Source organism: Sus scrofa, chromosome 17 (assembly GCF_000003025.6).
Source record: "Sus scrofa isolate TJ Tabasco breed Duroc chromosome 17, Sscrofa11.1, whole genome shotgun sequence".
NCBI lineage: Eukaryota > Metazoa > Chordata > Mammalia > Artiodactyla > Suidae > Sus > Sus scrofa.
Window position 1 is genome coordinate 48,673,106 of NC_010459.5, and position 27,544 is coordinate 48,700,649.

General features: G+C 48.5%; 2 protein-coding genes across 2 annotated transcripts; both read right to left on the minus strand.

The window, feature by feature from the left end:
* On the minus strand, nucleotides 369–8,759 carry LOC100624414. The gene is made up of 4 exons (XM_021077697.1): nucleotides 8,645–8,759; nucleotides 6,395–6,878; nucleotides 3,667–3,726; nucleotides 369–579 (listed from the first exon to the last, which is right to left on the minus strand). The coding sequence occupies exons 1-3, from the start codon at nucleotides 8,757–8,759 to the stop codon at nucleotides 3,678–3,680; spliced, it is 648 nt and encodes a 215-aa protein (XP_020933356.1). The 3' UTR covers nucleotides 369–579; nucleotides 3,667–3,677.
* Nucleotides 10,978–16,767, minus strand: LOC100738769 (thyrotropin-releasing hormone receptor-like). Its single transcript, XM_013985448.2, is given in 3 exon segments — nucleotides 10,978–11,987; nucleotides 14,819–15,048; nucleotides 15,051–16,767. Coding segments are annotated over 3 exon segments (1,185 nt in total). The 5' UTR covers nucleotides 15,610–16,767; the 3' UTR covers nucleotides 10,978–11,591.

Sequence of the window (27,544 nt, forward strand, 5' to 3'; positions counted from 1 at the left end):
CCCCACCCAATCGTCCCACGGCCCTTTCCCGGGGACTAACCTCTGGAGCCGAGGACTCAGTGCCCAGCCCCCACCCAGGCGTCTCAATTTTTGGTGACTGTGCCCGTAGTTCAGATGGTCCGTTGGGTTCTTGATCAGCTTTTCCGTACTCCAACTTACTGCTACACTCTTCTCTGCATCTGGAGATTCCTCCGGTTCGTTTGATCTTTCGCCCGGTAGGTGACTTTCCAGGGTGCGGGATCCCTTTCTCCTCCGCAGTTCCCTTTCGGGAGCGCCCGTCCCGCTCGGATTCACCTTCTCTCACTCTCCTCTTTTCTCCCGTTCTGCCCAATAATGTCACGAATTTCTTGCCGTTATTGGAGTTTAAGTTCCTCTGCCAGTGATTGGTTGCTGTTCTGTGTAGTCATTTATTCTGTAGATGTGCTTTTTTTGTTGTGTTTGTGGGAGAGGGCGAGCGTGTCCTCCTACTCCTCCGCCATCTTGTCCTCTCCCCCGAGAATTCTTTATAAATGTTTTGTTGCAGGGGACCGGACTTCAGGCCCAGCTCCTCTGGATTAAGGAACTATCAAATGCAAAGATCTATTGATTTGGAGGAAAACAAAAACAAAAAAAATTAGAAAAAAAACCCTTTGGAATAAGATTAACAGCATCATATTAATGTTAACTGCCTGGTTTTGATCACTGTACTGTGGTTTTCAAAGATTGGGGGAAGTGAGGCGAAGGGTATGAGCCTACCTTGTGTATGATTTTTATTTTTGATTTTTAAAATTTTTTATTAGAATATAGCTGATTTACAGAGTTCCTGTCATGGTGCAGTGGTTAACAAATCCGACTAGGAACCATGAAGTTGTGAGTTCGATTCCTGGCCTTGCACAATGGGTTGGGGATCTGGCGTTGCCGTGAGTTGTGGTTGAGGTCACAGACATGGCTCGGATCCCGAGTTACTGTGGCTATGGCATAAGCCGGCGGCTACAGCTCCGATCAAGCCCCTAGCCTGGGAACCTCCATATGCTGCAGGCACAGCCCTAAAAAGGACAAAAAGACAAAAAAAAAAAAAAAAAAAAAAAAAAAGAATATAGCCGATTTATAAGGTTGTGCCAATTTCTGCTGTACAGCAAAGTGACCCATTCATTCATATATACATACACATACACACACACACACATTCCCTTTCTTATATTATCTTCCATCATGGTCTATCCCAAGAGACTGGATATAGTTCCCTGCACTATACAGTAGGATCTTACTATCCATTCTAAATGTAATCTACTAACCCCAAACTCCCAGTCCATCCCACTGCCTCCCCCTCGGCAACCACAAGCCTGTTTTCTAGGTTGTGGGTTTGTTTCTGTTCTGTAGATAGGTGCCGTATTTTAGATTCTACATATAAGTGATATCATATGGTATTTACTTTCTCTTTCTGACTTACTTCCCTTAGTATGATAATCTCTAGTTCCATCCACGTTGCTGCAAATGGCAATACTTCATTCTTTAGATTTTTCTAATTCTTTAGGAAGCCTAAAATTATTTCAAAAGAAAGCAGAAAGAAATGGAGCACCTTCTCCAACTCTGCAGATACTCACATAGTACATACAGCCTCCAGACTGCTGTACACTTTACATCAGTTTTTTTCTTAGACCTGCTATACACCTTCATACAGATATACCTTATCCGGTAATTTAACCACTCCCCTTTTCGACTCTTTCCTATACTTTAACTAGAAGTTGTCACATTATCCAAATTATTTCCTCCATGGATTCCTTCCTCCAAAGAAGTCATATGCTTCCTAAAGGTAAGCAGGGTCTTATCATTTTATGCATAACACTGGGCATCTAAGGTCATCCTGTCTAGAAAGTATGACTGGTAAAAATGTCAGAAGCAAAAGGCCAGGGAGAGAGAGCCACACAGGTGGAGAGCCTTCACCAGGGGTCCTGGTGTACTCACCAAGGCAGACTCTGTAGCATGTGATGGTGGAAGGTCCAATATAGAAGCAGTGAAGTGTGTTCATTTTGTAAGAGATTGAATGGTGTTTGCAACAAAAGAAAAGGAAGCCCAGTTCTCTTGATGACTCAGGTCAACTGTAAGTGACTCAGTAAGTGGGATGGTCACCCATCCAGAGCAGAATAGCTCCCAGGTTCATAGAGAACAAGACCACCTGTAAAAGAACGAGGAACATCACCAGGAGCAGGGTTGGCCGAGAGCATATGGACCGAAGGATGAGTAGTGTGCACTTACAGCTTAAAGGCTGACATTGACCCTGGGAGGAAGGCACATCAGGAATGCCCAGGCTCTACAAGCAGTGCAAGGTGGAGACAGCCTGCAAGGCTATGTGAGCACACAGCCCATCAGACAAAGAAGGTACAGGGGCAGGAACGGGTTCCGTGATGTGGAAGATCAATGTGAAGATAGGGGACCATCCGAAGGGGGGAAAGAAGGGGTGTGTACAAGCCAGGGTGCGTTCAGGAAGCTAAATGCAAATTATCATTGCTCTACAGTGGTTCTCATGACACCTTCCACCATGCCGCATGTCTGTGGAGACACTGTTGGCTGTGAGATGCTGGTGGCATTTTGTGGAAGGGAGGGAACAAGAGATGGCAGTGGGCTGGCAACAACATGCAGGAGAGTCCCATTCAAAAGGGAAATGCCCCAGGTCTTGTACAACTTTCTTTTTTTTTTTTTTTTTTTGTCTTTTTTAGGGCCGCACCAGCAGCATATGGAGGTTCCCAGGCTAGAGGTCTAATCAGAGCTGTAGCCACGGGCTTACACCAGGGCCACAGCAACGAGGGATTCGAGCCGCATCTGTGACCTACACCACAGCTCATGGCAACACTGGATCCTTAACCCACTGAGCAAGGCCAGGGATCGAACCCACAACCTCATGGTTCCTAGTCAGATTCTCAACCACTGCGCCAAGACAGAAACTCCTCTTGTACAACTTTCTAACATCCTCCATAGTCACAGAGATGAAAACTCTGTTTATGATGACCCAAGCCCATGACCAGCAGACATTTGAACACAAAGTATTTTTACATATCTTTACAATGTTCTTTGAAATTTTCCTGGAATACAATATTGTGTCCATAAAAGGTATATCGTTATTTGGTTTGGAGTGGAACCTTAGGGATTTTGACTCTTTCCATATACAAATGGAACTGGAAAGAATAATAGATAGGAAAATTATGGAGTTCCCGTTGTGGCTCAGTAGAAATGAATCTGACTAGGAACCATGAGGACGCAGGTTTAATCCCTGGCCTGGCACAGTGGGTTAAGGATCCGGCGTTGCTTTGAGCTGTGGTGTAGGTCGCAGATGAGGCTCGGATCTGGGGTTGCTGTGGCTGTGGTGTAGGCCAGTGGCTATAGCTCCAATTAGACCCCTAGCCTGGGAACCTCCATGTGCCATGGGTGCGGCTGAAAGAAAGAAGGAAAGAAAACTTTCCTAATAACCAATGTGAGGCTTATCTCATATTGTCTGGGCCTGTCTGGCACAACTTTAATAAGTCTAGGTATAACATCTGATTTCTCTATAACTAAGCCAACTTTTCCAGGGTTGATTTGATACTCTTTTCTCCAGTGCTGAGTCTTCCAGACTTCTACTATTACATCTGAATGCTAAACCTCTCAATGATCCACTGTAAAATGTGGGAGGTAAATCCCTAAACAACTTACCTGGGATTTGTTCATTTTTCAGATGGTCTTGAGAAAGGGCCAAGGCTGGTGACACCAGGGCTGAGTTAAGAAAGAAAGAGGAAAGGAATCACAAGAGGTCTGGCTAACACAGCAGCTCTTAGAATCAGCCACCAAGAAACTGGCCCTTTGACCAACCTGGTACAGGAACACGTATTGAGGGAATATCCACTTGTCAGAACTTACAATTCTGAAATGATCACACAGAACTTTTTACACTGAGAGAATGTAAACAGTGGTTTCTATGGAATTACTACCAATTCATGACTTTGAAAAAATTAAAAATAACCCATGAGTCCAATAATAGGAGACTGGGTCAATAAAATTTAGTATATACAAAGTCTGGAACACTATTCCAGCACCAAAATTGACATTAGGATTAAAATATTTATTGGCCCAGAAAAATACTGATATATCATTTACCGTTTTTTCCTACTAATATTTTTTTAGCCACTTGAGATCAGAGAATCCAGAAGCTCAGAAAGAAAGAATCAAGTGCTTTAAGTTTTATCTTTTTGTTTGGTCTCCCTTAGTTGCATTTTCACAAGGGATCTTGGCTAAGAAAGTTGTTTTTAACTTAAATGTGTTAAAGCACAGAACCCAGACTTGGGCAGTCAAGAGACCTGAATTCATTCTTGGTTCGTCACTGGTAAACTGCATGACTGGGTAAGATATTTACCGTGTAAGTCCTAACTTTAAGGCAAAATTAGATCTTTTTAAAAACTTCATGAATGGATTAAGAAGATGTGCTATATATACACAATGGAATACTACTCAGCCATAAAAAAGAACAAAATATGCCATTTGCAGCAACATGGATGAAATTAGAGACTCTCATACTATGTGAAGTCAGAAAGGGATAGACAAATGCCATATGATATCACTTATATCTGGAATCTAATATACAGCACAAATGAACCTTTCCAAAAAAAGAAATCATGGACTTGGAGAACAGACTTGTGGTTGCCAAAGGGAGAGGGAGGAGTGGGATGGACTGGGAATTTGGGGTTAATAGATGCAAACTATTGCCTTTGGAAGGGATAAAGCAATGAGATCCTGCTATACAGCACTGGGCACATAGGATGGATCATGATAATGTGAGAAAAAAGAACGTATATATGTACGTGTGACTGGGTCACCTTGCTGTACAGTAGAAAATGAGAGAACACTGTAAACCAGCTGTAATGGAAAGAAAAATCATTAAAGTAAATAAAATAAAAACTTCTCTTCACTGCTATTGTGTGATAAGGGAGAAATTCAGTAAATCCAAGTGTGGTGATGGACATCGTTTGAGCAACTCAGAATAATCAGAAAGACAGAGTGGAGATTGTAGGGAACAATACGCACATGTTTAAGAGGTAATGAGAAACAATCTCCTTAGCTATGCCTGGCACCCCTTCCCTCCAACCCATGGCCTCACAAATCCTTCAGTGAAGTGTCTTTTCCTGACAAATTTGCACCCTGCCCATTCCCTTCCATTGCAACTTCCATCTTCCTTCTGAAAGTTGAACAGAGGTTTTGCTGAATCACAATAATCAATGTTCTTTGAAGAAGGTGTGGCCATCTAGATTTTGCTCACCCTGGAGAGGAACATTCTGGCCCAGTAACTCTTGAATATGTTCCTTTCAAGAATTCTGTCTTGGCCTTAATGGCCTAGGGAGAGGTTTCAGTTCAGGAATATGTTCTTCCAGGGTGTGTTTCTGTTCTTGGAACCTTCTGCTTTTTCCTTCCCTAGGATGGCATCACGTCACCTGGGCCTAGCAGCCCCGTTTCCATTAGCTGGAATCTGCACTTGAGAGTCCAAGGTGAGCCTGACCTTTTCTAAAATCCAATCAAGTCTACCCAGGAGTGAGACAATATCGCAGAAGGCAGAAAGCCCTAGAAGCCTTGATTATGCCTTGTGACCCAAGGAAAACAGGTCCAGTGGTTTGATGATCAAAATACAAAGAATAACTGCTTTCTAGGGCACACACAGGGCAAGTCTTCATGCCAGAGAAAACCCGCTTGGGTGTAGGCAGAGGGGAATGTATATTACAAAGATCATGAGACTGGGAATAAAACAGACCTTATTTTGCAATCAGCTCATTCACCAGAGAATAAATCACTTCAGCTCTCTCTAAATGAGGTTTTATAATGTGCTCCAACAGGGGTGGCAATGCTGACCTCACAGCCGCTTGGGAGGATTGAGGAGGATATTTAAAAATCCAACACTGACAGCAAGGAATACATATCGAGGGTGTATTATCCTCTGGGCTTGCTCTTCACAGAGCCATCTCGTTTTGCCTCAGAACAACCCTATGCGGCAAAGAGTATTCCTGTGCTCCTTTTACAGATGAGAAAAGAGGATTCGTCTACATAACACGCCCTGGGATGCTGGGCTGTTTGTGGCAGGGCCTGATCTGAACCCAAACATCCTGCCCTTCAAACCTTGTGCAACGCTGTAGACATCACCCCCCAGCCCCGCCCCCAAATCTTTCCAGTCAAACCTGCACCCTGGCCATTCCCTTCAAATGCAGGCCACATCTTTCTTCTAATACATGCTTAGCACGAAATAACTAATATGATAAATCTAATACTTGTTTCTGTAATAACTATTCGTTCCCTTCCCCGCCGTCCTCCAGTCCTCTTCGACCCAGACCGACAGGCTGCCTCACAAGTGCCTCAGCAGAACTTTTGGGAGCAGATTTTAGATGCATTTGGACGTACAAACCTTTCACCTTCACAGAGCACCTTCTTCAGGCAAAGAAGGGCTGCAGGGAGCGCCCGCCACGAGGCCTGCAGGTCGGGAGCTCTGCCCTCGCTGCCTCTCTCTCGGAGCATCAGAAACCAGCCTCCAGACGTCCCTAGAGAGGGACGCCGGGAGAGCGCGCGTGCTTTCTGGCCGACCGAGGCCGCTCCGCCAGCCCCTTCGCTTCCAGCCCCAGAGGGCTCGGAGAGCCCCGCCAGCCCTTGTGAGTGCACCCGCTTCGCTCCCAGTTCGCCAGGTCCAGGTGACCATGGAACGAAAGGTCTGGAAGCTGCAGGACTCGCCTCATGAAGAACCTGGAAAGCCGGAGAGAGCGCCCAGGTAGGGAGCCGGAAGGCACATGCGCAGAAGAGGCCTCCAGCCGCCCTTCCCAGGTTTCCCCAGGGTCGATCGTCGCCTTTCGGACTACATTCCCCATAAGGCACCGCGGCCGCCACCCAGTTGGTGCCTTAGGTGAGCGGCTGCTTTCTTTACTCAGATTTGTTGATTGCTAGGAACCATTAACACAAGGAGGAAAGGTGCATATTGATTTCACCTAAGACTGTAAATGAAAAGCGAAGACTACAGACTATGAAATGTCCATCAAAAGACGACTGATTCCAAAATCTGAATCTTTCAGGAACACCTAAAGTGTATAGTCCCCTATTCTTCCTACTGTTTTTCCCATTCAACATTAGAAAACACACTGGGAAATACCCCCAATGAACATTTTAAAAATGAGAAAGTCTTCTATATATCTGGGATCTCATAGGGGAGCATTCACAAGAGTGTAACCAACGTTGCAACCAGCAAAGCTTTCACCTGTTTTGCTGAATCTGTATCAGTATTTTGAATATATGAAAATGTAGAATTCAAACATTCTCTATCCAAGAATTCACACTGAAAGAAAATCTATGGAGCGCTGCATGACTTGCCTAGCTTATAAGTGGCGTGGAAAGAGCAGGATTGGAGGACTGGGCGGAGGCAAGAATATCCAAGGAAAAGACGTGTAAAAGAACTGATGGCAGTAGGCAAAAATTATGAAGATCTTTGTGTTTGTATTAGTTTTCTATGACTGTGTAACAAAGTAGCAAAAACTTAGTAGCTTAAGACCACACAAATGTATGATCTTGTCACTTTTGTAAATTGGAAGTCTGAGCATGGTGTGGCTGCGTTCTCCGCTCTGGGTTGAAAGCAAGGTATCAGCTGGGCTATGATTTTCATCTGGTCCTTGGGGTTCTCTTCCAAGCTCACCGGTTGTTGGTAGAATTCATTTCCTTGGGGTTGTAGGACCTGGCATGTCAAGCAGGTACACTGCTCTGCTCCTTACCACACGGCCCCGCAGGCAGTTCACAGCCTAGGTGTTGTTTTCTTCCAGGCCAGCAGAAGCATATCTAAAGTCCTCTTTTTGTGGCCCGCTGGAGAAGATTCTGCCTTCAAAGGACAGATGATGAAGTCAGGCCTATCTGGATAACCTCCCTATTGGAAGGTCATCTCATTTGGGACCTTAATTCCACCTGCAGAATCCCTTCACCGCAGTACCCATATTAGTGTTTGATTGTATAACTGGATTACAGTGTGTGTACACAGGGCCAGGGCTCTTGAGGGGTGGGTCCCTTAGCATTCTGCTTCCCACAGTGTCTCATTTCCATGCTCATCAAAGAACATCGATCAGGTGGACAAAAGTATTAGTCCATGGATGTCTTTATCCAAATCAGTGATTGAACAACAAGCCCACTCATGGAGTAGCCATTACGATGGAGATCAAGGCCATGGATAAGCCCAACAGCACAGGGACAAGGATAGAAGTTACGTAGGAGCCCATAGTACAGGGTTGCCTCTCATCAAGGCTGATCTGGCTGCTGCTGCTGCCGCCTCTGAATGTCTGACTTTTCATCCCAGATATTGACACTGAGCCATTGACCCTGGTTGAAGCACTGATTTGCCTTTGCCGAAACTGACATGGAATTTGGATATGGGTTTGCTTTCTTGACCATAGTGTCTTTACGTCACTATTTCAGAACTTATGAAACACCTGATTTACTGATGGGACCCTGCATAATTATCACTACAGATCAAGGGACCCATCTCAGCCCAAGAGGTGTGACAACGGGCACGTGACCATGAGATACGCTAGTCCACCTGTATATGGCATCAGCCTGAAGCACCAGCTGGAAAGATCTATGGTGTGGTTTTATTAAGGGCTCAGCTCAGGTAGGAGTTTCGGAACAATACCCTGAGAGTTTGGGGAGCTGTCCAGCAGGATGTGGCACATGCCTTGAATCAGTAGCCAGTGTGCAGGTGGATCCCCAGTAGTGACTGAACAAAGGAGGGACGGTAGGATTGGCATCGTTTACCATCACTTCCATGTGCAGAATTTGTGCTTTCCTGTTCCACAACTTTAGACTCTGTTGGGATAGAGATCTTGAGTTTTGGACAGTTCTGCCAGGAAGCACAGAACGCAAGGGCCCGAGCCTCTTGTCTTTTGGGAGAACTATTTTGGGAGTATCCTGTCTGCTTTTCAGAGGTCCCAGCACAATCCAATTCTGTTGTTTACACCAGTGGCCTTAATAACATTCCCTTATGATGGCTTTCTCCTCCTTTATCTCATTCTCTCCAATCTCTCATTCCTACTTCCTGGAATCACCTCCCAAATAAACTACCTGCCCCCAAACCCCTTTTCAGTCTCTGCTTTGGAGCAAGGCATTTAAATAAACAAGTGTGTGCGTAGCATAGAAAGTCTATAACGCAGGAGCTGTGTGCATTTTTACATAGCACAGTAGGGTGGCACTGTTCTTATGCCTTGCCCTCTCTTCCTGGCACTTATCTTTCAGCCAGAGGGGCAAGAGAATGAGATTTGAATGGAAGATTATATTGCAATTATCATTCATGCACTTTGCCTTCTAATTGCTACATAGATGCTGTCTTTACGGTAAGTGATTGTAGGTCCCCCTGTCACCTAAGAAGAGGCAGAAAAACCATGGGTCCTGCTGAGTTTTTATCCAGGAGAGCTTCTTTCAAAAGAAATTTAAACAGCAGTGGAAGACTAAAATTTACTTTTAAAAAATCATTTCTCAAGATGTGCTTTTTCAGCATCGCATTTACATTTTCAAAGACGCCTTTGGAAGGATGTTCATTGTAGCATAGTTTAAAATAGAAAAAAAGGGAAATCAATATACATTGGTAGGGAATAACTAGCTAAATTATGGTGCAGGCACTAAATGAATACTGTGTAGTCAGTAAGAATGAATAAATTTACGTAAAAAATGCTTACAATAGACTGGTAAATGAAATAAAGCAAAAGGCAAACAAATCTATTAAGCATAATTCTTTTACATGTACATGTTTGGATAAAGTTATGCACATTAAATACACATGACTGTATACATTTAGATAAAATTTAGAAAGATAGGGAGTTCTCCTTGTGGCTCATGGTAATGAACCCGACTAACATCCATGAGGAGATGTGTTCGATCCCTGGCCTCGCTCAGTGGGTTAAGGATCCAGCATTGCCATGAGCTGTGGTGTGGGTCCCAGATGCTGCTCGGATCCTGCGTTGCTGTGGCTCTGGCGTAGGCTGGCAGCTACAGCTCCCGTTCAATCCCCGAGCCTAGGAACTTCTGTATGCTGCAGGTGTGGCCCTAAGAAGAAAAAAAATTTAGAAAGATATGCTCCAAATATAACAATGGTAATCCATGGATATGAGATTGTTTAAAAGGAAGAGGGAACTTTTGCTTGTGCATCTATGTGATTTTTCTATGAAGAAACAAAATGGATGGTTTTTCAATTTGGGGTAAGAAAGATACACAAAATGAGAGGACTCTAAGGGTATCATTAGCCTACTTGTTAAATTTGACTTTCAAATGTATATCTGTGTGTGTGTGTGTGTGTGTGTGTGTGTGTGTTGAGGAAGAGACAATGGATCCTCATTGAGATAAGCACTGAAGACAAGATCAGGATAAATACATTTCATAAATCATCACTTTTAGGTACAGGTTCATAGGTAAATTTTATTTTTGATGTTTAGTATTTTCCTTCTTAAAAACTTTTGTGGAGTTCCCTGGTGGCTCAGTGGGTTAAGGACATCCAGCATTATTACTGTTGTGGCTTGGGTCGCTGCTGTGGTGTGGGTTCGATCCCTGGCCCAGGAAATTCTGTATGCTGTGGGCGCAGCCAAAAATAAATTTCCTTAGTGTTTCAGTGCCTTCTGCCTGTCCTCCAGGCATTCTTTCTGCTATCTTGCCATCTCTATTAGTTTGCTAGGGCTTCAGAAACAAGGTACCTGAAGCCTACGGGTGGCTTAAACAGGAGAAATGTATTGTCTCACAGTCCTGGCGGCTGAAAGTTTGAGATTCAATTGCCAGCAGGGTTGATTCCTCCTGAGGTAGGTGAGGAGACTTGTCACAAGCCCCTCTCCTAGCTTCTTCTTTTTTTTTTTTTTTTTTTTGGTCTTTCTTGGGCCGCTCCTGCGGCATATGGAGGTTCCCAGGCAAGGGGTCTAATTGGAGCTGTAGCCGCCAGCCTACGCCAGAGCCTTAACCCACTGAGCGAGGCCAGGGATCCAGGGATCGAACCTGCAACCTCATGGTTCCTAGTCGGATTCGTTAACCACTGCGCCACAATGGGAACTCCTCTCCTAGCTTCTTGTAGCCTCGGGTGTTCCTTGGCTGGTAGGTTGCATTTTCCCTATATCTTCACATCGTCTTCCCTTTGTGTCTGTCTCTGTGTCCAAATTCTGCTCTCCTCCCATTTAGTCTTAGTAAAGACACAGTCCTATCAGATTAAGGCCCACCCTGATGACCACATTTTAACTTGATCATCTGAAAAGACCCTATTTCCAAAGAAGTTTATATTGACAAGTACTGGGGTTAAAACTTTAACATCTTTTGGGGGAACGTAACACCATCCTACAATCTTCCTGATAGCTCTGTTAGAATTAAATTAATTGTGACTTCATATTTACTTTGATTTATGTATGGACATTTCTCTTCTGAGTTATTTGAACAATACGACTTACGTGGGTCTTGCTAGGGTAGAAATCCCCGTAAGTAAAAAGGCAGAGCCGCAAGCAGCTGTTGGATAATGCAGTTCCCACTGGGGCCACAAGGTGACAGTATACTCACGGGCCAGCAATACTCTCTCCAAAGTCACGTTTCCCCCAGCGCACAGAGACCCCTTCCCCTCAGTAGGGGTAAGAGGGTGGGCCTTGTCCTGAGGTGCCAGGATCCCCTCCCTGTCTGGACATCAAGCTCCCCGGTTCCTTCCAAGAGCCCAGTCTGTGCTGGGGACAGTCTTTGATGACACTGTAGTAAACAGGGGTGGCCTCCTCAGGTGGGAGCTTGGACTGGGCCAGCCGGCACCGAAATAGTCCGTGGAAGGCCTCCCGGAAACGCTGGGACATGAGGGCGTAGACAATGGGGTTGATGGCGCTGTTCAGATAGATGCAAAGGCGGCAGAAGAGAAGGAAGCCGAGGTTGAGGTAGGGCGGGCTCAGGAAGGAATTCACCACCACCAGGGTGCGGTAGGGCAGCCACAGCAGAGCGAAAAGGACCACGACCACCCCCAGCATCTTAGCGACCTGCCGGGTAAGACAGGAGAAAAGGGAGGCCTGGGTGCCAAGGGAGAGTCCTGGGTTCCAGGTCCCTCTGTGAACTTGCAAGAGGAGTGACCTGAAAAAGGATCTGGGCCTTGCCCAGCTGTGCCCTCATGCATGCCCTCCCTCCTGCTCCATCCCAACCTAGAAAACAGCCATGAAGCCTTCCCTGCTCTGCTCAAGGCAGTTGGAAACCTCCCAGCTCCAATCAGTGGATGGTCTACCACGTATTGGAAGCCCCGGAGCCTCAGCCCCTTCCTCTATGTGATGGAGACACAGTACTGCCCTCATCATAGGTGGACATGAGGGTTTGAAGGACCTGAGGGTTAATGTGAAGGTAAAGAATGTTGTGGGTCGGGTAGGTTCAGAATCCAACTAGTATCCATGAGGACGCAGGTTCGATCCCTGGCCTCACTCAGTGGGTTAAAGGATCTGGCATTGCCATGAGCTGTGGTGTGGGTCCCAGGCATGGCTTGGATGCTGTGTCACTGTGGCTGTCGCTGTGGCAGCTACAGCTCCAATTGGACCCCTAGCCTGGGAACTTCCATATGCCATGGGTGCAGCCCTAAAAAGACAAAAAACAAACAAACAAACAAACAAACAAAAAAAACCATGTAGACCAGTGCCAGGCGTGTCATAGATGCTATGTGTGTTCATTGTGGGTTATTGCTACTGCTGCTTCTGCTACTGACATAACCTCTATACTACCGCTATTGCAACTGCTTGAGGTTCAGAGCTGGGTTAGAATCCTGGCCCCACCACCAACCAGCTGTTGGCCTTGGACATGTCCGCCTCTCTTCGGCTACCGTTTCCTCTCCCCAGCCGTCCCAGTCCCAGCCACATGCTCGCCTCTGGCTCTTTCACTCACTCAGCTCCCTCCCTCCTGACTTCTTCCTGCCTTTGCCCTTGTCTGTCTGTAATGCCTCTGTCCGATCCCTCCTCTTTACTTCCTAAGTCTTCAGATCTTGCCCAGCACCCCCTTGACAGCATAGACTAAATAAAGCTTCCTAGAGGTGGGACACATCGAAGTGGTACACAGGTGGAAGGCATTTCTAAAGATGCAGTTTCCAAATTCCAGAATGAAATTGCCACAAGGGGGCGTCTGTCGATGGGAGATGGGGCATCCCTAATACCCTGGAGCGCCACAGCGCAGCACACCTGCCCCTACCCCTGGAGTCCTCAGTGACCCCATCAGAGACCAAAACGTGGGTGGCAAAAGTTCACTTACTAGAGTGAACTCGTTTTTGTTTTTGTTTTTGTTTTTTTGCTTTTTAGGGCCTGCACCACAGCCACAGGATCTGAGCCATGTCTGTGACCTACACCACAGCTCACAGCAATGCCAGATCCTTAACCCACTAAGCGAGGCCAGGGATCGAACCTGCATCCTCATGGATTCTAGTCAGGTTTGTTAACCACTGAGCCACGACGGGAACTCTGAACTAGTTGTTGTTATTATCCACCTTGCAACAGGTCTGCTTTCTTTTAAAGCTCCCTCCCTTTTGGAACTGTGCATTGCTTTCTGCAAGGACTCTCGTAGGCAGGAAAGGAATGCTTGGTCCATAGACACCCTCCCCCCACCATCAAAAAAGACATTAAGGCCTCAACAAAACAATGACAGGTACCATATATTGAACACTTACTCTCTGCCAGATATTTACTGAGGTGGGTGGCACCATGATCATTCTCATTTTACAGAGGAGGAAATCAAGGCTCAGCAAAGTGAAGTGACTTCCCCAAAGCCACACAGCAAGACATTGGCAAAGCTAGGAGCTAGAACCCAGGTCTGGAATAATCTTTTCCCCACCAGCAGCTGCACCTAAAGCATAGATCAGGGAAGCATTTGATTCCGGTCCTTTGAGTCTGAAAGTGACAAAAGAGTAGCAAATAAGCCAGTGGGAGGAAAGGAGCTCAGCCTGTGTCCAGCTGCCTTCCCTCTAAAAACTGCTTTGAGCAAAGGTGCAGTGGGAAGACCCCCCCACACACACTCCCCAGTGTGCCCACCCTGGGAGGCAGTGAGATGGCACAGATGGTCCTTGCCTGGCTCAGGAGTGACTGATGCAGGATGAGGTGTCCTCTTGGCTCCCACATGAGCTGTGGGTGGGGGTGGAAGCTGAAGATAAAGAACAGCTGGACCTAGAGAGTTCTGTCCCCTGAGTTCCTGGAAAATGCCACCCTGTTGGAGTGGAGGTGGGGAGAGACAAGGAGTCTGGGCACTTGGGTTCCTGCACCCAGTTCCCTTGCCATGTCACCTTTGTCATTCCCTTGTCCCTTCTGAGCCTGTGTTCTGGTCCATAAAAATAGGTGTGATATAAGGAACCATTGCAGATTCAGGCACACAGTCAGTGCTCAATAAATGCTGAGTTTCTCTCCATCTCCCCAGAACCCACCTTCCTCTTGGGCTTTCAGACTGTCCGGTCACTGGGGCAGGTTTATAGTCAGATGGAGGAGTATGGTCTTGGGAAAGTCACTTCACCTCTCTGAGCCTCAGTTTCCCCATCAGGACAATTACGCTATGGTGTAGGTACTCACTGAGGAAATTTAATACTAATCCAAGGCGAATTTAGTTAGTGACGTTGACTCTAAACGAATCATGCCATTTCTGTGGACCTTCTAATGTGATCAGTACTGCCATTACCTCATACAGCAGGAGAGGAAACTGAGGCTCCGAAAGGCAGAAGTGCTGTCTCCAAAAACAAGCCTAGTAGATGGCACAGCCGGGATTTGAACTTGAGTTTAAGTCCAGAAGGCCCAAGCTTCCATCCACCAATGTGTTGCTGGCTCAGTATTAGGCTCTGAAGGACGAGGGAGGTCCCTACCTGCTTCTGGGAGTTGAAGGCCCCTCTCCTGCCCCGGGAGGAGGAGCGCCCTGGACCAGCAGGGCCGCCCTGGTGCGCAGAGCCCGAGCGGCCCAGGTCGCCGCCAGCAGGCCGCGGCTCCGCGAAGAGGACGCGCACCATGAGCGCGTAGAACACGGTGGCCAGACCCAGCGGCAGCGCGTAGAAGAGCGCGAAGTCCAGGAAGTAGATGGGCAGGTACAGAGCGGCGACACGCGGTAGCCGCACTGCACCTGCACGCCGTCGGCATACGCGGTCTCGCGCGTGTCCACCAGGAAAAGCCAGAGCACACAGTAGGCGCCGGTGCCCAGCCACACCGATGCCGCGATGCGCTTGGCCCGCGCCACGGTGCACAGAGCCTGGGCGCGCAGGGGACGGCAGATAGCGAGGTAGCGTTCCACCGTGAAGGCAGTGATGGAGCCTGTGGACGCGTTGATGCCTACGTACTGCAGATAGGTGATGCCCAGGCAGCCTGCGTGGCCGAAGACCCACACCCGAGCGGACGCTGCCTCAGCCACGGTGGGCACTCCGGCGGCCAGGAGCACCAGCAGGTCCGCGGTGGCCAGGCTCACCAGATAACAGTTGGTGGATGTGACCATGTGGCGGCTCCGGACCACCACCAGGACTACCATGGCGTTGCCCACCACACCCACGGTGCACACGAGGGGCACCAGGGTCAAGGTCACCGCCTGTACAGCCAATGGAGGGCGGGGCATGGGACCCAGGCTCGATGCGTTGTTCACCCGCTCGGGGTGCTCGGTGGGTTTCTCCATGCGCCCCTGTCCGCGCTGCACCTCTACGGCGGCAGCAAGTTGGGGAATCACTCCCGGCTGCAAAGGTGCCCTCGGGGAACCTTCCTTCAGGAAGCTGCAGGTCCAGCAACTGCCTCCAGCTGAACTGGCTTCTCCAGCTCCGTGCAGGGTCTCTCCCTGCTGCTCCGCTGGGAAATAATGCTCGTGCTGCTCAGTTTGCAAGACGACTTGCAGCAGGAGTTGGCGCGATCTTTCCCGGGGTGGGGTTTACCGCAGGGGCGCGTTCTGAATTGTAGGGTCTCGGCAGTGAGCCCGACACCAGAAGGCCGCCTCCTACCGGACCGACTGCTTGAGCCCAGTCAGCTCTTGACGCCCCTCTCCTGGTTCGCGAGGCTCAGGACTCCCAGCGATCTAGCGCGGTGCGTAGAGACCGATCGCCCCGCCAACCTTTTCCTTCGCTCTGCTCTCCGCGACCACCCCAGGCAGGCTCCTTTCCTGGAGTTAGCTTGTCGTTGCCACTGATGCCCCAGCCCAGCACTAGTTCTTTCCGCCAGCTCCTGGCTCCGTACCGTGGGCACTTGGGGTCAGGTGGGGGACCCAGGGTGCGGTGGGGAAGGGATGCTAACAGGAACAGTGGTCTCTGGCGCCCTGCTAGCTCCTTTGTCCTGGGCTTCTGCACCTGCTCCCTCCCTTCTTTCTCTGGGAGAAGCTCCACTGGGCCACGGGGGATGGGGTGGGGGGAAGAGCTGGCAACCCTTTGGCTTCCCAACACAACCCTGGAATCCTACCCTGTTTTCACTGGCAGAAACCTCAGCCCTGCTGTTGACAAACACGGAGCTAAGGCCCAGAGCTGAGGGGAGGGGAGGGTATTTGCCCATCTAGACGTGGGTTGGTTCTGTCTTCCTAAGCTCCTCATCTCTGTCACCTTTTTACTTTCTCCTGATTCGTTTCCCCAGTTTTCTTTCCTTCCTCCTGAAAAAGACTTGTAAATTCTTGGAGGGTGTACCCCACCCTCCATTCTCTAAGACGGCCCCACCTCACAGGCACAATTATGTTAGGAACCTTTAGCTCAGTTCCTGCAACAGAAAAGGTGCATGATGGTAGCTGGATGAATGAAAAAACTTGTTTCTTCACTAGAGGAAGCTTCCTGAGGGGGGGGACCCCACTAAGCTTCATAGAAGGCGTAAAGACTGCTTTTCAGGGAGCCTCGTTCTGTGTCTGCACACAGTAGATGCGGAGAAATTGCTTGGTGCTGTTGATTTATCCATTATGCGCTCGAAAAATTATTTCATCTGTGAAATGGAATAATAATGATAGAGCCCACTTCGGAGTGTCCTTGGGAGGCTCATATGATTGATGTGGGGAAAATCCATAGAAAGTGTTTAGCTGTGCTTGACTGCGGTAAGGGGTGAAGGGATTGGCAATTACAGTCGCGATAGATATATCCCTCTGCCCCTCTCTTTATGTCTGAGCAGTCTGCTGTCTGTGTTTGATAAATGGACAAAAAATGAAAGGGAACTTGGCAAGGGAGTGTTTGGGGGGCACTACGAGGGTCCCATTGTCCCCAGTGTCAGTCTTTCTAAAAAACAAACGTCTGGTGTATCTGAAGCACCTAGTATTGCCTGGTGATGCTCTGTGTGCTTTACAAGTGTTATTTCATTCTACACTCGCAACACCCTGTAGTGAAGGTATTACTAGATCCTCATTTTACAAAGAAACCGGGTCCCAGAGCAGTTAAGTAACATGCTCAAAGATACATTGGTTAGGACGGGGGGGGGCGGTTACTAGGATTTGAGCCTAGTAACTTGGCTGTGAAGTTCCCACTCTTACCCGTAATGCTCTACCACCCTTCTGCAACGTTCCCTGGGTTCTTCACCTGTAACCAAACACCCTACCTGGAGCCAAATGCCATAGCAGGTGCCTTACAAGCATTATCGCTATTCCCCACAGCCCTCGCTAGGCCTGTATTATTATCCCATTTCACAGATGAGGAAATTAGGTCCAGAGAGGAATGATTTTCACTGTCAGGCAACCAGGGCCAAGAAGAAGCAGAATCTCAACACTCCCAACTTTATGCTCCCTGCCCCCACCCCAACCTCAGCCATTTCTAAGGAAGCAAACATCCATTAAGTCCAGGATGCTTCCTCCCGGCTCTGGGGTACGGCAGTCGTCCCCGAGAGTGGTCCAGAGCAAAACTTTCAGCCATGTGAACTGCAAGTTGTCTCCTTGGGCTTCTCTCCTTCTAAGTCGGCCAGCTCTCTCTCCTGCCTCACTGAGCTGTTGAGTTGCCAGCAGCAAGGGGCAGTACTTGGCAGTGGACCAAATGTCCACAGTGGAACTCTTTAATTTCCCACAACCCACCTCATCCATCTCTAGTCTTCCTCATCTTAGCAAAGGCACCAGTGGTAAAACATCCATTCAGTTGCTAAAACCAATTATTCCCAGGTTATTGTTTCTTTCTCTCCCTCACCACTGGCATCCACTACTTAAGCAAGTTCCTCAACTCTACTTCTAAAATGTACCTTGAATCAATCCACCTGTCAGCACCATGCTCCACCAACACTTTCATTCATCCCTAGCCTTCTGTTTGGATGAAATCTTCTCTTAGCTGAATGCCAGGGGGAAATCTCACTTGAGGGTATGTTTGCCTGACGAGCATGTTTCAAAATTGTTTAGGTGATCAAAAACAGGGACCATCTGAGAAACTGTCACTGCCAAGAGGAGCCTAAGGAGACATGACAACTGAATGTCATGGGTATCTTGGATGGGATCCTGGAACAGAAAAAGACTTTAGGTAAAAACTAAAGGAATCTGGGAGTTCCCATTGTGGCTCAGTGGTTTAAGAACCCAACTAGTATCCATAAGGATGTAGGTTTGATCCCTGGCCTCCCTCAGTGCGTTAAAGGATCTGGTGTTGCCGTGGCTGTGGTGTAGGGCGAAAGCTGTAGCTGTGATTCGATCCCCAGCCTGGGAACTTCCATATGCTGCAGGTGTGGCTCTAAAAATAAAAAAAATTTTTTTAATTAAATAAAGGAATCTAAATAAAGAATAGACCTTAATAAATAACTTTCATATTAGTTCATGAATTATAACAAATGTACCATGCTAATGTAAAATATTAATGATTGGGGAAACAGTAGGGTGGAAGCTGCCAGCAGCCTGGGATTTGAGATCAGGTCACAGCCAAGACCCCTGTTTCCTCAGTTCGGTGCCCAGCCCAGATACCTCCAGTCCTGGCATGTGATTCCTAGGGTGAGAGTAGGGGTGATGCCTGGCTGGTGGGGGAAGCAGAGGCTCCGTTCCCTTAGTCATTCAACAAACATTCACTGAGCACCACTTCATGCTAGATCCCAGGGTTGTAGAAATGAGTAGGATAGTCCTTGACCTGTTCACTCATATTCATTCCTTCAACAACATTACCATGGCCTAGACACATTGTAGAGGTTTTTAATAATGGTCCAAATTGTCTGCCATCCCTCCTGTGAGAGGCGAGGCCGGAGTCCCCTCCCCCAAAACCTAGGTGGACTTGTGACCATTTCAACAAGCAGAGCATGGAGAGAAGCAATACTGTGTGACCCTATGGGTAGGTCATAAGCGGCCACCTGGCTTCCACTGGATTCTCTTGGAATGCTCATCTGTGGATGCTTGCTTTGGGGATGCTCTTCTCAGAACCCAGAGGCTGTGAGAAGCCCAGGCTACATAAACAGCCACATACAGATACTTAGGTCAACAGTCCAGATGTGACACTCGGACAACAGACAAGTAAGCGAAGAGGCCTTTGGATGCCAGTCCCTGCCTTCTGAGCCATTCCCTGCTGAGCCTAAGACCTCAGGGAACAAAGACAAGCATCCCCATTCTGCCCTGTTCAAATTTCTGACACACAATCCATGAGCATTATAACATGGGTGGTTGTTTTATGCCACTAAGTTCAGGCTGGTTGTTCGGCAAACAATAGATAATAGAACACACGGGAATCCGACGGTCCTCAACTGGCAGGAAGCAAAGACTATCCAGGTGGGAAAGGAAAGCCATTTAACAATTTAACTCATGCCCCTGATGGTCTTCTGCTGTGGGAGGGAGCGATCTGGGTGGCCGTGATGAACAGTCAACTCTGTACGAGGCGCGGTTGCTCTCATTTTACAGATGCGGAAACTGAGGTTTAAGGGGTGACGTCATCTACTTGGTGTTACATGGACAACAAGGGATGAAGTGTTGGAACCAGATCTTTCTCCTTCTAAGCCTCCACCAGTCCCTGTCCTTGTGAAGGCCTTTCAGTTAAGGGGCCAGAACCCTAAAGACTTGGTCCGTGGCTTCCCAGCACGTAAGGTCCAGTAGGAGGAAGGCAACAGAGAGCTGCACTGTCCCAAGTGGTGACAGTCTTTGGCAGTGTGTGCTAGAGAGCCATGCCGAGGCTGGGGTGAGGGTGGGGGATGGAATTCAGAGACTGCATCCCCAAGGAGGTGACATTTAAGCAGAGATGTGGTCCTTCTCTCTGCCCATGGTCAGCTCCATCCCAAACCATTCACTTCAGCTGCCAGTTTTCCTTTCGCCAGGGGCCGCAGAGAGTAAATGTTACAGTGTCTCAGCACACATACACAGAGAACTGAAACAAGTTTTACAAAACTATGCTTACGCTTACTAGGAGCAATGTGTGCTGGCAGTTTCTATTTCAGTTTTTAGAAACACTCGTTGCAATCAGTCTGGTTCCTGATTCACAGTTGTGACCCATCCTTGGAAAAAACATCTCAGCCAGCCTGGGTAATCGCATTTCCCCTATTGGGGATCGGGCTGAGAGTAAACGAGAGATTAATTTTAGTTAGTGAATCATGAAAGGCTATTGCAAAGGGGGTTCTGGGAAGGTTATATTCTTATATAAGCAGCTCTAGAGGGGGAGGGAGAAGGCGAGAGGGTTGGGGGAGGAGGAGAGGGAGGGAAGGGGAGCGGGAGAGCCAGAGATGTTCATACATCACAACTTGAGGGCAAACGCCCCCTTAAATTTTGTGTTCCCCCTGCCTTACTCACCTCCCCTTCCTCCCAACCTTGAGTGGGGATGCTGTCACTCTCAGGGAAGGGCTCCCAGATGGAGTCTGTTCCGAACACTTAATTGAAGCTCCAGAGGAAGCAGGAAGCAGGTTGGGTAACTAGGTCTGGTACCAAGGAGCTGGTGCCACTGCCTACCCCTGTGGCTGCCCCTGGGGACTGGCTCCAAGGAGAGTCCCTGGAGGTACACACAGGGACCGTGGGAGACCAGGTGGTGGTCACAGTGTCACCAAGGCGGCCCTTTTCCTCTCACTCTGTTTACTGCCACTTGGGGAAGCTCTCATCTGAGAATTTGCTGCTCCCGGCTGCTCCCACCCTGGCTTCCTTCAGATAAACAGTGAAGAGACAGAGTCCCTGCGAGGTGACAGGATGCTGTGAAATCCCCCAGTCCTCAGTGAGCCAGCGGGGATGGGAATCCCTCCGGCTGCGTGACATCTATTATTCCTCCTTCCCCATCTGGAGAAGGTGAACAGGCAGACTGCCTCCTTCGCCCCATGCTTCCCAGTGGAATTCAGCAAGGCTCCTGATCTTTGAAAGCTGAAAGCTTCACCTGGCTCCTCCCGGCCCCCCTGCAGCAGGTTGCATTTTCCAAGGTGCCCCAAGGATGCGCCCCCCGCACCCCCACTCTTTCACAAGGTGACCTTACCGGTCTCAATTTCTCGCTTCTTGAACCAGGGTGGGAGGCTGTGTCTCCTTTGCTGGAAGCATGCTGACCAGGGCCAGGGGTAGCCCTTGGCTGCTTCCTGCCTCAGAGCCCCAAGCTGCCATTTAAGGCATTCAGGAAGCTCTGTCCAGTGAAGAAGCACTGAACCCCAGACACTGCGAGTGGAGAAGCCATGGCGGATGCCAGCCCAGTCAAGCCTTCAAATGACTCCAGCCTCTGCCTTCACCAGCTGAGCCCAGCCAACCCACAGAGCTATGAAAGTATTGTTTTAGGTCCCTACGTGTTGGGGTAGTTTGTTCCACAGCAATAGACAACCAAGACCACCTACCCTGCAATGAGGTGTGTCTGTATTAGAATTCAGGAATCTATCTGCCTCCCCATCTAGGGCTATTTTGTTTTGCTTTCCTTCCCCTTAATGAGACCTAGGACAAGTTGGCCCTGGGACTTAGGCATCAGGACCCCCACTTTACACTCAGGAAAACTGAGACCCAGCACAGCTTTGAAGAACTTGTTGAGTTCACAGAACCAATAAGTGCTAGACTGGGGATTGGAACCCAGCGTTTGAACTCATTTCTAGGGTCCCCTTGGCTTGTCCAGGTGGGCTGCAAGGTAGGGCAGCAGGGGCCTTGGCCTTCTTTCCAGGTACCTTATCCTGGCGACGCTCATCGCAAGGACGATCCTGTGGCAGCCGGCAGGGGGCATCTGGGAATGCCAAGTTTCCAAGTCCTGGGACAAGTCACCATCTCCAGCTGGAGGTCCCAGGATTCTCTCTGCCCCTCAGGGAAGGGAAATTAGCACCCCCTTCCCCATCTCACTTGCTTTGAAGTTGGGAAATCTTGGAGTTCCCTGCTGGCCTAGCAGTTAATGGTCTGGTGTTGTCACTGCTGTGGCGTGGGTTGATCCCTGGCCTGAGAACTTTCATATGCTGCAGGCGCGAAGAAGAAGCAGCAGCAGAAGAAGCAGAAGAAGCAGCAGCAGAAGAAAAAGCAGAAGCAGAAGCAGAAGTTGGGAAATCTTCCTTGGGCAGGAGGAAGGTCAACATTAACATTTATGACTCTGGGAAGATCTCATAATCCTGTCTGAACCTCAGGTTTCTCATCTGTAAAATGGGTATGACAATGGTCCCACTGCTTACATCGAAAGGCTCTTGGGATAAAAGAAGGAAGCAGGTGCCCGCAGTGTGTTTTTTTATCTCTAGACCAAAGAGAAAGAGGCTCCTGAGACCAAGTGTGTGACCGTCAGCAGGGCTGGGATTAGCTTTCACTTTCCTCCGTCCCTCTGGGCCTGGCACCCAGCGGGGTGGGGGTTCTGCAAGGAGCTGAGGCCTCAGCCAAGTTCCTAACGACCTCCCTATCCTGTCTCTGTGCTTCAAAAACATCAAGCTTGTCTCCACCTCGGTGCCTTTGCACTTGCAGTTTCTCCTGTCTGGAATGTTCTTTCCTTGTCTCTTTGCAGATCTGGCTCCTGCTCATCCTTCAGGCCTCAACTCAAATGCTGTGTCCTCAGAGAGGCCCTCCCCAGTGCCCCATCTGAGACGGCTCACCACCCCTTTTGTGGCCCTGATCTCCATGTGAAAGTACCTTATTTATGAACCTGTTTGTCACCAGCCTCTCATCTAGGACATAAGCTCCGTAAGGAGCTCATGTGTCCCTTTACCACTGCCCCACCAGAGCCTAGCATGGGCCTCAGCATGCAGCAGGTGCTCAATAAATATTGGTCAAATGAAGGAAACGGGGAATGCTAAGTATGTGAGAGACTGGGCTAGATGCTTCTTTCCACACTTCTCTCACCTGGATGCAAGGAAAGTTCTGTGTCCCCACTGAAAGGAAAAGAAAAATGAGGTTCTGAGAGGCTTAGTGATTTGTTCAATGTCATTCAGCTACTAAGTGGTGGAATCTGGACTTAAACAAAGACCCTTGTGACTCCCAGTCATAGGTTCTTCCCAGTGGTAGGTTCTGCCCAGGCAGCGGGCAGGCAGGAAGTGCCAGGGGAGTTTCATCTCCAGGAGCAGCCCTCAGCCCGGCAGCTGCCAGGTAGAGGATAGACCCCTGGGACGGAGCCTCAGTGGCCGCAGCAGTGATCGGCTCACAGAGGCACTGGAAAGGCTTTCTTATCCTTTCTTCTTTCACTTTCCCACTCGTGCTCCCTGGAGTCAGCTCCCACGTAAACGACTGCCTGGAATCCAGGTCAGTCCCAGCAGGATTGTTACATTACAAATTACCACACATGTAATGGCTTAAAGTAACACACATTTCTTTCTCTCTCCCTCTCTCTTTTTTTTTGGGGGGGGGGTCTTTTTAGGGCCACACCTGCAGCACATGGAGATTCCCAGGCTAGGGGTCGAATTGGAGCTGTAGCTGCCAACCTATGCCACAGCAACGCCAGATCTGAGCTGCATCTGTGATCTACACCACAGCTCATGGCAAGGCTGGATCCTTAAACCACTGACTGAGGCCAGGGATTGAACCTGTGTCCTCATAGATGCTAGTTAGGTGCGGTTCCAATGAGCTATGATGGGAACTCCACAGCACATGTTTCTTATCTCACAGTTTCTGTGAGTCAGGAGTCTGGATATGGCTTAGCTGGGTCCTCTGCTTCAAAGTCTCTGACTGGCCACAATCAAGATATGGGTCACTGGAGTTTCCATTGTGGCTCAGCAGGTTAAGAACCTGACATGATGTCTGTGAGGATGCAGGTTCAATCCTTGGCCTCACTCAGTGGATTAAGGATCTGACATTGCCACAAGCTGTGGTGTAGGTTGCAGATGTGGCTTGGATCCAGTGTTGCTGTGGTGTAGGCTGGAAGCTATAGTTCTGATGTGACCCCTAGCCTGGGAACTTCCATATGCTGCAGGTGTGGCCCTTTAAAAAAAAAAGATATGGATCATGGCTGTGGCCTTACCTGAAGACCCACCTGGGGAAGGCTCTGCTTCCAGTCTCACTTAGACGGTTTTTGTCAGAACTGGGACCTGTGGGACCAAGAGCTTTAGTTCCTGCTGGCTGTTGCCAAAGACCCTCCCTCCCACAGTTCCTTCCATGGGGACCCACCAACCTGGCAGCTTGCAAGCCAAGAAGAAGGCAAGAGAAAGAGTCTATCAGAAAGATACAAGTTCAATCGTATGGATCACGGAAATGACATCCTGCCACTTTTACCGTGTTTTATTACCTAGAAGCAAGGTCAGGTTCTTCCCATTCAATGGGAGGGAATCACAAAGGGTGTAAATTGCAGAATGTGGGGTTATTGGGGGACCGCCTCGATTGTCTGTCACATCAGCTAACATGTACCTAAAAACTAAAACCTCCTAAGTAAATTCAATAAGAAAATTCCCATGTTATTTAGGAAGTTCTTTTTTTTTTTTCTTTTTTTTGTTTTTTGCTATTTCTTGGGCTCCGCATATGAGTTCCATAGGGTCCAATGAGCTGTACCGCTACACAGACAGAACGGATCCGAGCCTGTCTGCACCTACACAAGCAGACGGATCAACCACTGACACAGGATCGACCGCACCATGGCTAGTCGATCGTAACCATGCACACAGATCTATAGGAAGACTTCAAGAAACCGCAACACAGGAACGTAGCAACATGTCCACGACGTTCCATGAAAAAAACAACAGAACGCTCATCACGACCATCAACCACAAAGAACGAGGCAGGGCCAAGACGTACTGGTGAAGGAAGAAACAAGCTGCAGAACTGTACATATATCATCATCTCATTTACAATTCGACGCATATGAGCGTCTGCTGCGGCGCAACGGGATCAGCAGCGTCTCTGCAGCACCAGGACACAGGTTTCATCCCTGGCCTGGTGCAGTGGGCTCAAGGATCTGCTGTTGCTGCAGCTGAGGTGTAGGCCACAACTACTGCTTGGATCTGATCCCTGGCCTGGGAACCCCATATACCGTGGGGCGGCCAAAAAAGAAAAAATAAAACTCAACGTATAATATTACCTAATTCTATATTACATTTACATATGCATAAACATAGAAAACTATCTGAGCGGTTTCCACCCAACTGATAACAGTGGTTATGTCTGTGGGTGCAAAAGACAGATTTGAGTGTAGTCGTCAAAGGGGGCTTTTCAGTAAGATGAGAGGCCAGTTAAGATCTTAGGCTTGGGTTTACATCTTGGCTCTGCAGTTTATTAGCTGTGTGATTTGGGGAACATAGTTAACTTCTCTGAATCTCAACTTTTTTGCTTCTAAAAGGAGAACAATAATACCATCGATCTCATCTGTGAGATTTAAATATGATGATGTGCATAAAGGTTGTCACAGTCTGGGGCCCATGTGACGGGGGCGTGCTGGAGCCAGCCCGCCCCGGCCCGACAGAGCCCAGCGTGGGCATCTCTTCCTAATTCCACCTCCAGTGACAACACGAGGGTCGCTGGAAATTGCTTGGTGGGAGTGTTTACACCACGAACACTACAAGTGAGGGGTTTTTTTTGTTTTGTTTTAGAACCGGTTGTTAAGCCTTTGCCAGCATACTCCCCGTCCCTGAGCAGAAGCCAGGAAATACTAGCTATTCTTATCTGTAATGCTCTAATTTTCGTAAGGACGAGGGCTCACATATGACTTGGGCAATTAAAAAAAAAAATGTGTGGATGAGTCACTGCCTAAGCCGACGACAAGACAGCTTTGTGGGCAAGGGAGCTGTGATGGGGGCTGGGTGTCCTGGGAAGCCAGTGGTGTCCCTCGGGGATAAGGACAAACACCTTTGGGGAGTGGGTGGTAAAGTGGCTGGAGTGTGGCCCAGCTCAGCACAGCTGGTGACTCACTGCCTAAAAATACCTCAGAGCTGGGGGCATGGGGTGGAAGGGGCGGGGGATGGCATCTCTGTTCTCCAGCCTTTGGATGTCAGTGCCATTGAAGGACCATGGGATGCCCTGAGTTGAAGCTCCACCTGGGTGTCCTCCCCCTTGTAATGATGTGACTGCAGGGAGCCAGGGCCACTGGGTCCCGCTGGAGTCGTGGCATTCCAATAAACACGTTGGCAGCAACACAGACCAAAGGGGAAGGGGATTTTGTTTTTACCGGAGTTTCTGAAGAAAACTCTAAGGGAAGTCATGCACCATAAAGCTGTTTAAAGATCCTCTTTCCCCATCTCTGTGCCGCAGCATTTCATATTGCAGGCAGCAAACTTGTCTATACTCCCTCTTTCCCTCTTATCGCTAAACTGTCTGCCTCGCATCTCTAAAGTATCCATCTTTAGGGCAAGTATGAGACCCAATTCATTCCCCCTCTTTTTTTTTTCTTTCTAGGGCTGAACCTGGGGCATAAGAAAGTTCCTGGGCTAGGGGTCGAATCAGAGCTGCAGCTGATGGCCTACACCACAGCCACAGCAATGCCGGATCTGAGCCGCATCTGCAGCTTGTGGCAACGCCAGACCCTTAACCCACTGAGTGAGGCCAGGGATCGAAACCACATCCTCATGGACAGTATGTCAGATTCTTAACCCATTGGCCACACTAGGAGCTCCCACTCTCCTTTTTTTAATACCCAATCAGCCTTCCTTTTCAACAAGGGTTTCCACTGGGTAAGTCCTTACCATAATGTTCAATGAGGTAGACTAGAACAGAATGAAGCAGAACAGGCTACAATAGAATTGAATCAGACATGACTAAATGGAATAGGACAGACTAGGACAGAATAGAAAATACCAAGGTGCACTGCACGAATATAGACTAAGTGTTTTGCATTAAACTTTCATTTCAGTTGTGTGTTTATATGGGTGGGGGTGGGGTTTCAAAGAAACAGCTATTTCTAATGTGGTTGGAGGTCCAAAAAGTTTCCAAGTCATGATTTGGGCCTGTTTTCCCAAACTACAGAGACTGAGAAACTGAAAACTATGTTTCCCAGACTCCCTTGCAGCTAGGATTCCCGTGAGATTTGGGTTCCACTTGTGTGAAATTTGGAAGCTGGAAGTGGAGGCAGAATTTCGCTGCTTCCATTGCTGCTGACAAGCAGTGTCCTGAAAGCCGGATCACCGTGGACAATCCTGTGGGCTGCAGGGAGGCTCAGTGCTTCCACCGTGGATGTGTCATTCACACGGACCATAGACTGTGCTGGGAGCCTTATCCCCTAGAAGCATGCCCTGCCGCAGATGCGGAGCTCTCAGGATTAGGGGACTAGCTTTTTGGGAGCTGAGAGGCTGAGCATGGGGCGTCTGTGTTTTTCTGGATCAAGTCTCCATATGCAGCCTGGCTTGGGCTGTTGAGCATCCTTCTCATCCATGGACACGCTAAGTCAGTG

What these genes read in the sequence shown, in the direction of transcription:
- LOC100624414 (XM_021077697.1), bottom strand. Translation starts at nt 8,759, where the DNA reads ATGCCAATCCTACCGTCCCTCCTTTGTTCAGTCACTACTGGGGATCCA. An exon ending in CAGCTCCCCAAACTCTCAGG is followed by an intron (nt 6,879 to 8,644) that starts GTATTGTTCCGA and finishes CGCTCACCTAAG; the next exon opens with GCACCAACTGGGTGGCGGCC. An exon ending in GTGCTCTGTGAAGGTGAAAG is followed by an intron (nt 3,727 to 6,394) that starts GTTTGTACGTCC and finishes TTCTTAACTCAG; the next exon opens with CCCTGGTGTCACCAGCCTTG.